General features: G+C 35.0%; 1 protein-coding gene across 4 annotated transcripts in view; it reads right to left on the bottom strand.

Moving 5' to 3' along the window:
- Positions 1-18,728, bottom strand: part of LOC144433543 (uncharacterized) — a 105,800-nt gene that overhangs the window by 82,732 nt on the left and 4,340 nt on the right. For 3 of the 4 annotated variants that reach the window (XM_078121854.1, XM_078121855.1, XM_078121856.1), the window contains exons 2-5: positions 10,729-10,944; positions 8,051-8,092; positions 6,795-6,950; positions 606-683 (exon numbers count right to left, since the gene is read on the bottom strand). In XM_078121854.1, coding sequence (XP_077977980.1) covers positions 606-683; positions 6,795-6,950; positions 8,051-8,092; positions 10,729-10,944 — 492 coding nt within the window. Of the gene's footprint in view, positions 1-605; positions 684-4,027; positions 4,033-6,790; positions 6,951-8,050; positions 8,093-10,719; positions 10,945-14,719; positions 14,783-18,728 lie in introns of those variants that run through there. The other variant, XM_078121853.1, reaches the window with a different exon arrangement.

Genomic DNA, 18,728 nt, shown 5'->3' with positions numbered 1-18,728 from the left:
CTTTAAGGCATTACAGAGAGTGGAATTTTCTGCAGAAAAAATATAGAGTAATTAATTTTTTGTAAACCAAGCTACAGGGATACGAGTGCTGTAGTGAAGCTGTTAATGGCTTGCCTGTAGTAATGAGATTAAACCACTCCAAGTCTATCAAAACGTAGCTTCAGCTGGGATGATAAATTGTCGCTTACCCACTCCACAAATAAGTAGAAGACATAACTGAAGAACGTAAATGAGTACAGAAGCATTGTGTAACCGTCACAGAGTGTTGAGTTGAACCAGGAGAAACAAGATCACCCCAACAGCAGTTTATTTCAGGGGTACTTTGCTCCATAATGCATTAACTTGACTTTTAATACTCTGCTAGACAAACACTTCACTTGTCTCAAGTTTTGACATGTATGAAATGTATTCAGTTAGATTTTATCAGAATAGTGTTAGGATATATCTATCAACAGCCATTAGAATAGCACACATTGGTTGATTTGTCAGCATATATTGACAGTGGGTTAGTGCCAAAAGATTGCTAAAATTAAGCTGCACAAAAACTATGAATCCTTACATCATCCAATCAAAGTACAGCAATAGTGTATAATATGGTAACTTACTTTTAAATTGTACTGTTCAATTACGGATTTGTATTCTGCTTCTCTTGTCGTAGACAAACCTTCAGTGTTATTTACTCCCTGCAATAGAAATACAGTGTACATGTATAAAAGAATAAACATTAAACTGCACACCAAGAAATTTTTACTATTTTCAGTCAACAATGTGAACAAACAAGGTATCATAAGGTTACAATCTCCCCAGCCTAGAGTTAAGTCATGGTGTGGGGATGTCAATATATCCAATATCTCCACAGGCTTGTGTCTGTGGATAGACAAGTCAAAACATCAACACAAGTTGACTCTTAGTGTGGATGCCAACATGGTATTGAATCATCTCTAAAGAGAGATCTTAAGAATCAATGAAGGATAGCACTAGGCTACTTGACTCTAGGCAACAATTTCCCAGTACTAGATGCACATAAATATATGCATAAAATATGCAGAGACGTTGAATTGGATAATTGTTTTATCAATTTTGTACAATTTCACCATCAACATGTATAAACTGAATGAAGTCTACGATTGTGATCTAAAATTAAGTGGTAATTTTTTTTTTAAACCCATAACTATTATAGTATTAAAAGGATACCAAAAAATTCGAAGGAACAATTGAAATGGCATTTTCACACTTTCACTCACTTTCAGACATATACATTATTCTGTAAACTTAGTTGTTATTTGCCTATAGGGGTGTTGTTGTTGTTGTTGTTGTTGTTGTTGTTGTTGTTGTTGTTGTTGTTGTTGTTGTTGTAAGATACAAAGGAATCTTCTGTGCAAGTTCATGGTATATTAAGACTAAATAAGCCCAACTACATTCTCTGGATATTGGCATGATTGGGGTATGCCGATCTCAACATACAATAATTCTTTCTATACAAGTACACTCAATTATCTTTACATACAGTATACATAATGGCAAAGTCAACTTTGCTGTTCATACTTGATTGTGCTTGAAGTCAAACACATTTCAAGGACAGCTGATAGGCAGCAGAGATGACAAGGTATGTGTGTGCCACCTGAATTGCCTAGCACTCAATTTATATCTCTCTAAGCTGTCACAGTGTACACACAAAATCAACGGATTTGTCTTTTCTGAAGTATACAAACAGGCTACAGTTGCAATAACTTGGAATGTATTATGTAGCCTAGAACCCATATATACTCACTGAGTCAGTACAGAACATTTGGTCTCTACTATGCTGTAGATGTGTGATAGATACTGTAAGGCCAAATAAAAAAAAATTGTGTGGTTCCAGTTACGCACAATTTTAGAATAGGTGGGGTAGGTAGATTTTTTATTTTTATTTTATTATATTTTTTTTCATGTATGAGTGTCTAGTTCAGGTTTTCCATCGTTTTCCAAATGATTTCTGTGTTGTTTATTTCTTCCTATCAGATGTACAGCAATTACAGATTGGAAGAACAGTTTTATTTTGTCTTTTTAAGCTGATGTAAGTTTCCACATCCACTATTTCTCGTGAGATTTCACAATTTTTGCGATTTTATTTGTTTTGTCTCGAATACGTAAAAAAAAAAGTTTAGGGTAGGCAGTGAAAAGCTTGGTGGGGTTAGGTAACCCAAACTAAACAATTATTTTTTTTGAGGCCTATTATCTGAGTGAACCATTACATCACATTAATACCAAAACTTGGCAACTGTCTTTTCACACACTATGATTACAGAGTTGGTGCAGTATTAGAAGGGGGAAGGAATGCTTATAGACAGTCTGCCAATATCTATACAAGTACAATACTTTCATTCATGAAAATCTGGTCAATAGCCAAATTTTGCAACAACTGTATGCACAATACATTTCAAATGACTGATGCAAAGGAGCAACAAATTGAACAAAACCACTGGTGTCAGACATACAGGTGACAATGACATGACTTATGACTTGTACCACAGACCCTCCATCTTACATGTAAGTATGCTTGTACTCAGTCACCAGTGACAGTAACAACAGTGACTAGGTGACAGTGGCACTGTCAATTCAAGTGTACATGTATGTGTATATATAACAAAATTTCTATACTGAAGCAGGGAAGACACAAACTTACAAATATTGCATTTATTCTACAAATTAATCTTAAATCTTCACTCAATATTAATCAATTTTTTCTAATCTAATCTCCACAGGAGGTCATGAACTCAAAGACAGATTTGGAGGGAACAAACCAACGTGCTACCTGGACATGTTGGCACTTGAATACTGGACAACACACACTCAGTGTATTTTTTAATAGTCTCATAAACTCACAGATAACAAGTACTGCCTTGGGATTGGTAACACAATAACAAGTTGACTTTCTTTTCAATCTTGTTTGCTGCCTGATTATTTCAAGTAATGACACCTCCTTTCAAGTCTAATGAGGCCATTAATTATCCTCCACATCTCTCTTTGTCTGCCAATGATGCCAATAGTATCACATACCTTGCAGTAAAATATCAAAGTTAGGTAAGGGGGTTGCCCTATTTACCGACTTCAACTTTTATCCTTTCTTAGTCATCCCCAGTAACAATACATCATCAGAAGATTTCTTGTGATTGTTATGGCTTATCTCTTCCTCCTATTTTGAATTTAATGATGGGTACAACAAACTCCATGGCAACAGTTGACAGGAACCCCTTATAATATACATGCTGTGTTATCAATTATTCAATCTTACAGTTTTAAAGGCCAGGGTTTCAATCCCTAGTTCTCACATTAGTGCTACCTTATCACTGGCACCATACAGATAACATAGGATTATTCTTTTGTTCTAGGCCAACTTTTTTCTATAGCTCTTAGATAAGAGTTTTTCACACCTAAATTTTAATCCTGAGCCTGTAACATTCTGAAATTCTGTGGATATGTACTTTTAGGTCGGACTAAAAGTTAGAGCAGCCCTGGAGTGGACTAAATTTGGCAGTGTGAAGCCCTTTAGATAATTGATACCAAGCTACACTTGTATAATATCAGTATACATATCTGATCCTTTGTGGTGACTTAGTCATGTAACTGGATTATTCAGCTGATTATTGTTAGCATAAATTGTGACTTCATCTTCACTTCATAGCTCCTCATCAGATAGCCTGTCTATTTGCTGGGTCTGTGACTACAATAGCTCTTCTCTACCTCACAGTGACAGGAAACGTCACCTTATTATCGTAGTCAAAGATCCAGTAACACAGCCAGCCAGGCTACTTATCAGAATATTACACATAGTATAAACATGTAGAAGACTTCTTAACCACAGAATGTCATGGCATATAAATATTTGATTTTAATTCTTAATGGCAATGACAAATCAAAGAAAGAGCAAATTGCTAAATGACAGGATATTAAACACTTTCCTCTTTTTCTGATTACAATTTGTATTGATCCAAGAGTGACATTTTACTTTCAATGCATCATGTAAAATCCAAATCATATTCAATACTTGGCCTTTCCTGTCAATTACTCTAGTTATGTTTCCGTAGTTATGTTTCCATAGTTACAACTCATCAATGATAGTTTTTGACAAGCAGTACTACCATTACCATTTGTAAAAATGAACAATTATCTTATATGGAGCCAATCTGATTAAAATCGGATGTAGTGTACATGTACATGTCACAAGTTCTTTTTGGCTGTTACGTTTACTGTCGTTTGTTCTTTTGTGAGCACTAGTTACATAAATCTGACCCAATACCATAGATTTTCCCAAACCCAATCTCAATCTTACGAGTAGCCAACCAGAATCCGTCTTCCAATATAACACTCAACATTCAAAAGTGAAAGAAAGGGAACCACCAAACAATAACGATAACATCGTTGTCTGCGCTCTGTGCTCGTGCTCTTTTCGAACAGAGCACTCTGAGTAATGTATCCGGATGTTTTGGTGCATTATGCGTTTTCATTGGTTGAGTGAATTCACTCAGCACTCTTGTGTGGCTCGGGAAAACCTATGGTACATGTATCATGTCAGATGTATGTAATGAGCTCACAAGAGAACAAATGACAGTAAACATAACAGCCAACAAGAAATCGCAATGTGTACACTACATGGGATTTTAATGAGATTGATATGGACCCTGGATATATCAAACAGACTACTTTAATGCCCATTGTCCATGATTTAATAATCTGAATGTCAATGTAACATAGTACTAACAATGCTGAAAAATCTCGACCTTGATATTCTGAACACTACTGATAATATAGCCATTGTGCCTTGATTATCTGACCACAGAACACTATTTCTAACAACAGAACAGCACAGAACAGAACAGAACAGAACAGAACAGATCAGATCAGAACAATATTGAAAACAAAATTCCATCAGCATCTTGACTATGGGTACTGTATACACAGTAATTTACACAAACTTCTTACTATAATTAATAATTACTTCATCACTGACTACATAAAATAAACAAGTAAATTACAACTATAAAATCAAGGAACAGTCCATATATATCGATCATTTTGGTATAATATGAAAATAGAGAATATTCTTAGGAGTCTTGTTAGTCTAATATATATTTTCAAAATTTGACTGAATTTTCCTGTGCCAATAAAATGGAAACAGACTCATCTCTTGTACACTGCCCTACTCTCCATATTTGTATTATGTCACATGACATCCATGAAAGACTGCCATGCAGAAAGTCAAGGAATTAACCTGGTATTATAGCCAGCAAGGTGAGAAAGGTTAACTTGTCCAGACATACACATAAACACACCTTGCTACACAGACTAGTCAAACACACATACAATAGACTACTATACACCTACAATACCAAACACTGCATCTCTAAAGCAAACACATGCACAGTATATGACCTTTCACCTGACCCATATATAGCAACCCTGCACATGGTGGAATTCTTCAGACTGTTTATATCATGACTAAGGTTATTTTAGGGAACCTTATCAACAATTTCACAATGTTACACAAGGGTAAAGTTGTACTGAATAATCAATGAGGTAATGTACACACACAATATTGGTAAAGTTGATTTGACTGGGTTTCAGTAGACGTCTGAATTGATAAATGTGTGTGTCAAAGTTTGAGGAGTATTTCGCTTCAGATCAATACATCTGTCGTTTTTGTAATATATCAAATACTGTATTTCTGTCAAAATTCTTTTTCTGAGTCTTGGCAAATGTGAACAGTCTCATTGTACTGCTAAAAAATCAATACTTTGCACATAATCAACTTCTGATAACAGATTGAACACCTTTGAATTTATTCAGCATGCACCACTAAAGTTTGACCTGTGAGTTTTAGAAAGAGATGTTATTTCTTGTAAAAGTGTATAGTCAGGTCACTCAAGGTCATTGCTGAAGTCATGGTGCTGAGAAAGGCTTACAGGTGCCATGGCAACACATTGCACCAGTTGACATAGTAGTGTGAGAAATTACACAGGCAAACTAAAGATTGGATTAAGAGTCTAGCAACAATAAACAGAGAGGAATTTGGACACTGTCAGTGTCATATATAGCAGTGTTGTTTGATCCATAGGTTTTAAAGACTGATGTACTAAGTTGCATTCCTATGTATACAATATCAAGCATCAGCTGTGTAGAATTGGTCAAGTTTGCACCTAACTACCACCACAGTTGATCACTAAATGTGAACACAAGTTGTAGCTAGTCTGTGAGATACAGACATTCGTGCCACACTATCAGAAGCCTGATAGGGCTGAACAACATGATGTATCTTTCACTCTCAAATTATAGCATGCCAGATTCCAAAATACTGTCCTGTTCAAACCAACATCTGTTATAACACCATTCTTTCATACCTATTACGGTATGGGTGCAGCAGCTTATAATAAAATTAGCCAGGACACTGATATTTTTAACCAGCTACAAAGTTTTAGAAAAGTACTCCATGCCAGTTTCTAATGCCTTTTGGGGTTTTTTTTGGATATGTCAAATGTAAATATTTGTGATATTTATTTATCTAGTTATGTATTTAGTATATGTCTTGTCTTACTGTTACATCTGTGGTGATTGTAATATACTGTACCAACTGTGAGACGACTGTCATTGGGTGCATACCTGTTGTCATCTTCCATTAAATAAACAATAATAAACTAAAAAATATAAATAAATACATCCTCATATACACAACACAATCACATATACATTGTACCTGTAAACAGAATCCTAACATTACAATGGCATAGAAATAAAACAAGGACAGTCTGTGGACTTACCTGGCTAGCGATGATATGTCTTAGTTTGTCATACTCTTCTTGCATTTGCTGCAAAGCAGTTTGTTTGCCATAAAGTGTTTCTTCTAATTGTGTTATCTTAGACTTAGCATCTCTTAGTTCAATTCTTCGTAGTTCAGCTGTAAGACCGTTAGTTTCCTGCCAGATAAAATACCAACCAATATAGCTTAGAGCCGTGACCCATCAACCATTGTTACAATCTACAATTAACCCATTGTGTGCGAAATACACCTGTTCATGACTATTTCTAACTCTCTTTGCTTTCAACTCTGTAATTTCCTGAGTACTCAGTCTGTCAGGTAATGTAGGAAATGTAATCACTTTACCCTATAGCTGCTAAGATATGTTTACCTGGGGTTACATAATGTCAATGTTATTCTAGATTTCAAGCATAAAGCCTTCAAATGCTTGTATACCTGTACATATTGTACATTGTACAGTTTCAAGATGTCTGCCTGTATGTATAACAAATATAAATTTTAAAAAAAACAAGACTTTGGAATGCATGATACTACTGGGCATTTTTTCCACTAGAGCAGGACAGCATGGATTTCAGTGACTCAACAACCTAAAATGTTTGTGTAATTTTCTATTTTTCATGCTAAATTTTTCATTGTGGTTCATATCTGTTGCTCTGTTTGTCACATCATTAATTATTGATCAGGACTACGCAAACAACTTACTACAGTATTTCACCATACAGGGATTTTTTTCATGTTATTTTTTTTTAGGTAAATACAAGATTTGTAGAGATATACTCTAAAGAATTGCGAGTGTTTACTAATACTGGTATTGTAATAGTTGACAAGAAACTGATTTACAGAAGGAACAAAATTGTGACTACTCCATTATGGTGAAGATCAAGTGTGATAAATTTACAAAATTAAACTCATTCAGATGTAGTAGATAAGGTCAAAATCAGTAATGAAACTGAAACTCTGTGAAATTCGGTTTGCATAATTGTTCATTTTTTCCGATTGTTTGAGTATATCATGAACAACATTACGTTCGAGTAGGAGCACAAAAATGCATGAAAAATATGCAATGAGAAATTGACATTATGAAATATTTACAGCTTGTGTTTACACATGCCTGGAACCACATACCAGAACATACTGATGGTAAAAATAACTGAGTGTACTACTTTGCTTATATATGCTACTCAGAGAACATACCAAGGTCTTATATCTTCTAAAGTCTTATACATTGTGGATATAACAATATAATCAGGACCTTACCTCAGCTGAGTACTCGTCTGCACTAGTAGACCTTTGGTCACTCTAGGAATGGAAAAAAGAGGCAGGTGTCAAGACTTGTTCTGTTCTGCGAGCAGTGCCAATAAATAATTAATAACAATACCGTCTGACAGGCTGGTGCTGACCAATACATTGTTATACACTGTGTAGAAACTACTACAATCTGTGTTGATCATTGACCGAGTGATTAATTCTAGCTACGTTGTTGGTAGATACAGGGTATTTGTAAAGGGGCATCAACTCTGACACATACATGTAGTTAATACCTAGATAGTCACAACAATGATAGGTATACACAGTCTCTTGTGACAATACAGAAATGGTGTCTTTTTTCAAAAGAGTATTTACTTCCATGACAAACTATAAAACAGTCAACACTAGAGAGTGTTTTGGGTATAGACTATAGTGCAGTAATCCTGTATAGAGGGTAAGTATAACTTTTATTTTGGATTGTAACTTTGATACTAACGCAGTGAACTATACCAATGTGTGATTTAGTCACACAAATATGCACGCTATCAACAACTCACAACACATTCATATACAACATACACACACACTCATACACTCGACACATATACTAAACAATGCAATTAAGCAATACACACCCAAATACATCAACCTACGCAAAAACACAAATACATACCAAATGTGCATACACACACACATACACACACACACAGACAGACAGACAGACAGACAGACACACAGACAGACAGACACAGACAGACAGACACACACACACAGACACACACACGCGCGCGCACACACACACACACACACACACACACACACACACACACACACACACACACACATCTACACATACACCCATACCAAATACATAACCTTCCAAAAAACACACACAATTCAAAACATGTACATGTATGTATACACACATGGAAACATACACACATGCTCACACATAAATATACAATGTAGATACATACACATACATTTTTGTACATACATACATACATACATACATACATACATGCATGCATACATACATACATACATACATACATACATACATACATGTGACATGCATACACACACACATACATATGTGTTATTTATGGGCAGAATCACCAAAATGAATGTTGTTCAACTAATCAGGTAACCTTATTTATTTTATCTTACTGACCCTAATTTTAACTTCTAACTTAATACAATTCACAATCACATCTATCTTTTAGTAAAATATTTTAGTACTGATAACCATCAAAATATGATTTGCTAAGTAGTTCACAATGAAACAAATTATCAATTTTTTCCTAACATGAAATGATAGATTACAGAATAAAAGTCTAAGTTCTACCACAGACCATCCACGGTGGCGGGTCAGTCTGTGGTTCTACCTGTACAGTGTAACCATTTTCTGTTGATATAGAATTTACGGTATAATTCTTTACAGATTATATTGATACAAACCACAGTGAATAACATCATATCCCTACCAGTATTGTAAACAGAATATTTAGATTTTCACAAATGTCAAAGTTCACATCAACTTGTTGACTTGTCAGAGTAAACACTTCTTTGGCTAAGTTGATTATCATCCAAACTCTAGAGGGCGCTGTGACATTGTCTTAAAAGTGTCCTCAGGGGGCATTTAGCATGGCGTCAATGAACATACACAATAGGTGTTTATTGATCGGTTTACCTTAGGCTGTAACTGAAGCTATTGACATGCTACCTGGCATGTTAGTACAGGCTATCTGGGTGCAAATAACATAGCCAATTCATTTCAAAATATTTCAGTTACTACTCCAACTGGCCTATACAGGTAATCAACACTAAGCAATTTCAACAGTATCGTTTGACCCAGTAATCCAGGGATCTCACATTCCATGCTAGTGACTTCATACCCTTTATATATAAATAAAACTATATTATGAACTCTCAGGATGGGAAGACAACAAACCTGTAGGATTTTGCATGAATGTTGACAATATAGTAAATTTAATATTGACAATTTGTTGTTATTGGCAGTTAATTTGACATTTGATAAAACTTAACCTGTAATCAATCTCACCCTGCAACCTAATCTGGCGTTTAAATCATTACATGCAATTTCTGTAATCAGATACCTTCTCAATTACATTCAGATCCTTGAAAGGATTGGCAATATAGTCAAATGTACACTCATGACAGTTGTTAATTTGTATGACATTTTAATAAAATACATGTACATTAAAATTTGGGAATCCCTTTAAGGCTTTAGAACACATGCAAAATGTTGACATACATTTTACATATCTCAATGTTAGGTGAAGTTAAACTAATTATTGCAATGCTAATTAATACACATACCTGTCAATGTATGTACTTTATATAGTTTAAACTTCTTAATGGTATGCACTGGACAACATTCAAATTATAACTCCCAAACTTACACAAACAACTACAAACTTATTAAAAATGCTGCTCTGAAATGTTCATTCAAACACTCAACTTCATCAATACCACCTATACAACGTTTTCTGTGAAGCGTATAAATGTGTCACCCATTCAGTGGCATGATTTGATAGCCCTGAAATGTACACAACACAACCAGTAGCTTGGTAGAAATTAACACATACATTGTACATGTACTGACACACACACATACTCATCAAACAACTTCACTTCCAAAGCTATGACATTACAGTACTTACATCTTGTGAGGTTAAAATGGAATGTATTCCTGAAAGTTCACTAGTAGTACTGCCTTCATAAAGCTCTGAATCCTGACTGAGACTAGAGGCAGGTCTCTCTATGCATCGCTCCTTCCCGTTCTCAGTGCTCTTGCGTGGTGACTTCTTTCTTCTTTTCTTCTTGTCGGGGCTTGTTCCCGAGGCAGCAGTGGCCCTCTGTTTTTGGAACTTGGCCAACTGGAACGCAACAGATCAAATACAGTGATAATAGACTGTGACTTACTTCTGACTGATTGTCAGTTTCACACTGATCTCTCTCACTTGTTCAATCACAATACAAACGATGTACTACAATGGGCTGTTTTCTTGACAACTTTTGTCCAACAAAAACAAGGTGAAGTTCTTACAAATAGCACCACTCTCAAGGAATGTTAATAGCACCTTTCAATAAGAGGGCGCTCATTACAAAGTAGGTTTAGTTGGATATACAACAACACCTTGAAGGGAGGTCTGAGCTGTAACGCTTTAAAAAACAAACAAACACTGAAGTTTCAAACATAATCTTTTTATGATAAATCTTGGAGTAATTATACTGATAATTATACTGACTCCAAGGATAAATTATAGATAGATAGAAAAGCAAACAAAATAAATTATATCCTCTCCACCACAATTTTCATGTTTTTCTCAAATACAAAACCATTTTTTAAACATATTAGAGGCATTACGAGGTATACATATCATAAGATACACACAATTTATAGATTGTGAGTGTTTTTGTAAGGAGAATATGAAGACAAAATCTATGTGACTTTTGCCAGGGTCCTCCACTACATACTTGAATAACAACATAAAGTGAGAAAATCTGTGCTAGTTTTATCAGATTTCTCCTCTTTCCGTAACCAGAGTTCCAAACACAGTGACACTGCACATATCTAGCTCAGCCTGTACAACTGTAATATTTTGTAGTGTTCTGATAAACGTTGATCATGATAAATATATCTCAAACTCATCCTGTAAAATGTAAGCATATCTTTACATTACCAATGCTGCAGCAGAAAACATGGTGATGATTTGGGTTTGGTACGGTTTTAGTCCACAGTTACACAGGGTTTAGTGAAATGTAAAGCTACCACGCCAAAAGTTTGAGAAATCTACTCTTAGTTCACCAGGTATGACTTATTTCAGAACAGTAATACAAAGACTATGTTAATGTTGTCTGACATAAATTGTATGAATGTAGAACCAGACCTACGGTTTAAAGGTGTCTGTCCTCAATTCAACATCCTTACAAGACAACTAGCAATTTATTGTCTATATTCTTATCATGAACAAAATCCAGTTGTTATGCAAATGTAAATATTCGATTCAAACTGATATTGATGTGTGTATATCCCTGCAAGTGTAATTTTAAAGGAATGTGTTTTTTCATTGGAATGACCTACGACATCCAGGTTTTCAATAATCTTGATTGTCTTACAAAACAAACTATACTATACTCCCAAGGGATACAATTTGTTAGCCTTTTAATATGTAGCTAAGGCAAAAGTTCTAGTGATGCTGGTAACAAGAGTGTTGTTGGTGACATAGGTAGCCTAAAATATGTGGTTTCCTTGGGCTAAACATTGTACCAATCTATTGAAGATTACACAATACACCACCTACACTAACATCAATAACTTTTATTGATTGCTGGTGCTAAATACCTAGAGAATTAACTTAACTCTCTACCAAAACTTTGTAATCTGTCAGTTAACTGTACTCACTTCACATTAGTATTTAATAAGCTACCTTGACAACAACAGGTGAACTGTTGCTGGATTCACCAATCTGACATGGTAGTCCAGCACACGCAGAATCTGTCATCTCCAACAACTTATCACATTATTTTGTCTTTATAAAACTAAAAACATCTTCTTCACTCTACAGTATAACGATCATCTTTGAAAATATTTGTCTACAGTGGAACACCATAACTATGCTATAATTTGAAGTTTCATCTAAATATAATGTTTAGTGATACACGAACACTTCCAGATTTGCTGTCTCTGTTAGCCCATAGACCTGGTTATCTGACTTCACAATGTCAAGCCAATATGTCAAGCCAGATAGTCAAGTCTCTATACAATTCTGGTACCACGCATGAACACAGACAAATTCTTTATCACTTGAATTTATAGATCTGGCAGAAATCCAGCATTATCAATTTTCAAATGATAACAAACCCTTACAATCCATGCAAATCATTGACACCATACTTTGATGATCACTTTATGACATGACAACACATTCTGGTGACACACATACCAGTTTGAGAATTCAGTTGATCAGCTTGGACAAAATGCACAACTAAACTGTAAACAGACAATGTGTGAGTATGTTTTACTTTGCCACCTAGGCTTCTTTTCATTTCAATCACACAACTTCTGAACATTGAGCACTGACACAGGTTCCAGTATTTGCAAGGTTTGTATATTTTTTTGGCTAGTTACATCATTTTAATATGTTGGTCTTATAAACAAGTATGTCTAATCAACCCACACAAAGCTAAAAGTGTGCATATATATTGTATATCATATGCTATTTTTGCAATACCTAATAATGGGTTCACCTCTATATTTTCAGAATTGACAATACAAACACAAACACAAACACAAACACAAACACAAACACAAACACAAACACAAACACAAACACAAACACAAACAAACAAACAAACAAAGTGTAGATTTCAAAACCAGAACCCATTTATCATGACAAGGTAACAGCACTGACTTCCTGACATGAAGTTACATTTAAAGGTACACGATCTATGCCATTGAAAAATTAGTCCAGTTCCCATAAGACATATTATGTTTACTACCATCACCTCCTCTCATGCACAGGGAAAGTCGTTATTCTAGCACAGAAATCTGTGCTACCACCAACTGTGTTCATATAAATGTGATGACATTATCATTTCCCCATGTGATTTTAGTTTCAGACTGGAGAGGTGGAGTTCAGTTGGACATATTGGTCCTAGAATTGTCAACAAAGTTTGACAAAACAGCTGTACTAATTGAATATTAATGAGCGATTGTCTGAAGGAACTTGCAACAGCCTGTCATGGATTACTACTGACATGCATCATTTACCCTTCGCTCTGCAGGGTAGCACAGATTTCTGTGCTAGAATAAAGGACTTTTCCTATAGGTGAGTGGAGATGATGGTAGTAATCATAACACGTCATATAGGAACTAGACTATTGGAAACTTTAAGGATAGTAAATGTTGATTATCCTGGACAAAATAACTAGTACTGGTACACATGTACATGCACAGGTGGTTAGACTAATTTCCCATAAAACTACATGTACTGGGACCTTTAATCTGATATTTGACTTTGGTCTGATTAACCTGTATGTAAAATTAGTATTCTGCTCATGAGTTAATTGTACATGATCCAAGAGACTTGGCTTATTCAGTTAGATAGTGGTTTGACAATGTTCATCTGAATATATCCCATCAGGTTTGGCTGTTTGGGTGAACAACAGTGGCTAACCACATAACCAAGTCTCTGGGCTATGTACACACACCACCTGTCACTTCATAGGGTGTACATCAGAAATGAATTTCAATAAGGATGGCAATATTTTAGAAACCATTTAGAAAGTTTGTACTTTCTGAGCTAATCAGTATGTTGCAGAATGATAATATATAATATCTGTTAGTTAATAAATATGACAATTTTTCTGACAGGTTATGATCATAAAATGGTTCTGTATAAAATTATATAAAAATTTCCACAAAAGAAAAAACAAGACTTTTTTTCAAAAATTCATTCAGAGTTACATGTGTAAACTTATGAACTATTGTAACACCAAATTTACACATATTTTATGAATCAGAATGGATGTCAATCTAAAAACTTCAATGAGATCATCAAACAATGGTAAAAGCGCTGTAATAATCGTCATGCGTACGCAGTAGGAAAAAACTGAAATTTTGTCATTCTGATATTTGTAGATACCTACCCCACCAACAGCTGAAGCTGACCCAAATAATCCTAATAAAGTCATGACTGGCCAAGATTCCATCACACGTACGACATAAAAATGACAAAAGTTACTACGAGTCTTCCCAAAATTCAAACTATCAGCCAGCTACAGAAATGGCAAAAAAATTGGTGCTGCGATATTGCCTAGGCTTACGTGGATATGCAAAAAAGAAATGTGACGATAAGAAGATTAGCTAAAACACACATTGAATAAAAATATAAATAACAGATTTTTACCAGCTGTGACCAGGATAACAAGGAACAGATTGAAGGCAGCCATCTTGAATTGGGGTCAAAGGTCATAAATTTAACAACTCATCAATCACACAATGGTTATCAATTCTTATGATTTTATTCATACTTATATCTAATATCCAATTAGTCATTTGTTATTAGTTATTCATTTGTGTAACTATTTATTCCCCAATTTAACTACCCATCTCTGGATATCAGATTCATATGTTGTCTTTGAATTATGAATATATAATATCATAATTAAAATGTGATAAGGGTTATTATCACACCTCATTTCTTACAAGTGATGACATTGGTTAAAATCATGTCATGTGACCACTTATGGAAATATTGCGTGCAGAGTGGCAGTGTCTGGAAAGACTTGTTTCGGGAATGCACACATGGACTGTGATGATGTCATCTTTATAAGTCAACGTTTTAGAGTGTGTGACTGTTTAAAACATAGATCTTGGAGGAGAATTATGTTTTCACATATACATGACATTGAATTAAGAAGTTTGAAAAATACTGTAAATTCAATATAGACTTTTTCTTTTTAATCATTATTTTACTCATGTTAATGAGTACAAGTTCAGTGACTGTCTCTCTGAAACATAACAATTTGGGATGTTTCAAAGATTAATAAGAAAATAAAATACATCATAACAATTTCATACCACCCCTTGAGTTAGTGAACTTACTGGTATTATAAGTAAGATAATGGAGAGGTCCTCCTTGAATCAAATCAATGGTTTGATCAGGAGCAACAAAGGTATCGTGGTAAAAAATGAAAAGCTCTCATATATATATAGAAACAACAACTAAAACTAGTGTCCCTATAGTTCTAGCAATAACATCATATATTTCATATAAAAGAAAGCTGCCAATATCTCAATGTGCACAAAGTAAAATTCATTTCATAGACATTAGTTTGAGGGCGCTCTTCACAGCAGAGTGTCCAACTCAATGGTACCATCAACAAGAATCAATGGCTCTACATGTGCAGTCTGTTCCAAATTCAGGTCACTGAATAATATGGGTTTTAATACATTCACTAAATTGTTCAATGCATCTGTGGTACCAATTCTTGAATATTGCTCGGGTATCTGGGGTTTTCAAAACTTCTCGTCGTGTGATTTAATTCAGAATCGGGCAATAAGGTTTTATTTAGGTGTTCACAAATTCGCACCTACTCTCGCTATTAATGGAGACACTGGTTGGGATTCGTGTATTGCGAGTAGGTGGGGTAATATGGCCCGGTATTGGAACAGACTTTGTAACCTTGACAGTGATAGGTTAACTAGTAAGATTTTCTTTTGGGACCATGCGCTGTGTGTCGGCAATTGGTCTTCTGAAATGTATGACATCTTTGAAAGTCTAGATATTGATGAGTTGATTCCATGTGATACTGGGATTGTCAGGTTACGTAAACAGTCGAATTGTACTGAAAACTGGTATATGCATGTTCGTAACAAACCGAAATTACGCACGTACAGTATCTTTAAAAGAACATATCGTCGTGAAAATTATTTAGATTTAGATTTGTCGAGAGCTGAACGTTCTCTTTTTGTTCAGTTACGAATAGGAATACTTCCACTCAGGATTGAAACAGGTCGTTTTAGGGGCGAGGTGTTACATGCTCGCCTCTGTGTGTTATGTAATGCAGATTCAATTGAGGATGAATCTCACTTTTTATTTCACTGTTCATTCTATCAGGATTTAAGAACACATTTTTACAATATTATACTTGAGTCTAATCCAAATTTTGTAAACTTTAATGAGACTGAGAAATGGAACTTTATAATGATCAATATGCCTAGAGCAACTTGTAAATTTATTCACAAAGCTTACACCAGAAGGTGTAATCATCTTTATATAACAATGTAGTATGTTACTTTTCTTTACTTGTTATGACTGTCCTCTTTGCACCCCTTATTTTTAAGTGCTTTATACGAGTAATTCAGTTTTGTAGTGACTAATAAGCCTGGTGGGCTGGGTGATGTGTTTGCTTTCTGATATTTTAATTGCCAATTTGTAAAATGTATATCACATGTCACTATAATAAACAACCTTTACTTACTGTATCTAAATCTGTTGTGTCATTATTCAACAATCTCCAAGCCCAGCACTGATTTAAATATTGATTTAAAGATCAAATTTACATATTCATCGGAGATTTCAACTTTGATTTACTCAGTACTTTGTTAATGTCATTATCATTCATGAATTTGTTATTTCACTATAAGTCATCAATCCTGTCATTATTTCATGGAAGTATAAATATTCTCATATCTTTTCGTAGTTTTTAAATTCAGCTCTAATGTGCTTGTTGCTTCTCTTGAAAAAAGTATGTTACGTTTTAAAGTGCACTTTATATCACAGGATCATTCATGAAATTTTGCAACATCAGCCTAAACCTTTTCTGTTTGCCCTGCATTCAGTGTCTGTGTATTTACTTTCCTTCTTTCCATTTGAACTAAAAATCTCCACTCACCTAGTATAGAGCTGTGCTGACAGTTCAGTTTGCAGAGATTAGGAGCATTTATATTAACAAAAATGAAAACATTGTACTTGCATTTTGATGTGGTAATGGTTAGAAGTACCCTGGCTAAACACCCAGATATAAATGAAAATGAGTTTCTCAACTTTGTTGATGAATACAGTAATCTCATTTACAAGCTAAGCTTTATCTTTTCTTTTCTTTTTGAATTTTTTTTTGTGCTGGGAATTGCTTCCCAGCGATTTTCTGTTATGCAGACAAATACACACAAACACACACAAATGCTAGAGATCCATTCAGGTTAGGGACTACGTGACAGGGCTATGTTGCACGCTCTATATCACGTTGCTGTGGAACTGTCAAGGCCTTCCCAGTCAGTCCACAGGCTATCCCAGACTGAGAGTCACCCAGGCCCGGCAAACATAGCACCTGCGGGCTCCATGTGAGTAATCATCCCCGACTTTTCGAGTCATTACGCCAGGAGTCCCCCCAAATTAGCACTCGTCTTGTGAGTGAGACATGGCTGAGTGATACAGCTTACCCATCGAGTCTGTAGAACACTCACCCTGGGTTGGGGCCTGTCACAGAAAAATCCCCTGTTTCCAGGGGGATTCGAACCCGTGACCTCCCAACTGCTAATCCTGTGCTCTAACCATAACACTACAGGGAGCCAGAGCTTTATCTTTATTGAGGGAAGGTACCTTATTAGCCTTCAACTAATGACCTCAAATAAGATCACATGTTTGAAGTTTTCACTGATATTACATAATACTACCAGTAATGCTAGAACCTGACCTTTGAAGTTTAAACATAACCTTGGAAAACTTCCCAACAATGCACCACCCCTAGTACTCTACATGTATGTAAACATAGACTTCTGCCAACATATCAATACCAGTATAATTGTGTGTGTTATTTGTGTATAGTTATAATATCAACTGAAATGGTTTTATATTTGAGTAATATTTCTGTCTTGTGCATGTATGTGGATAGTATCACACTCCAAAAATTGATGTAACTAAGTTGGTGATCAAGTTGAGGTATTAACCACCTGGTATTCTGTTTAGATAATTGGCAATTACTGTACCTGTCATCAATATAAACTGTGGGTCTAAATTATATTCATATTTTAAAAACATTAGCCCTGTTCCCACATTATTTCAAAATTGAACTGATGAATCAATTCAGTTAAATCGGTTCAAGACAACAAGAAAACTGACCAATGGATTTGAATAAAAGTGGTTTTGAACTA

This window comes from Glandiceps talaboti, chromosome 4 (genome assembly GCF_964340395.1).
Source record: "Glandiceps talaboti chromosome 4, keGlaTala1.1, whole genome shotgun sequence".
Taxonomy (NCBI): Eukaryota; Metazoa; Hemichordata; class Enteropneusta; family Spengelidae; genus Glandiceps; species Glandiceps talaboti.
This window is presented reverse-complemented; position numbering and strand designations above follow the sequence as displayed.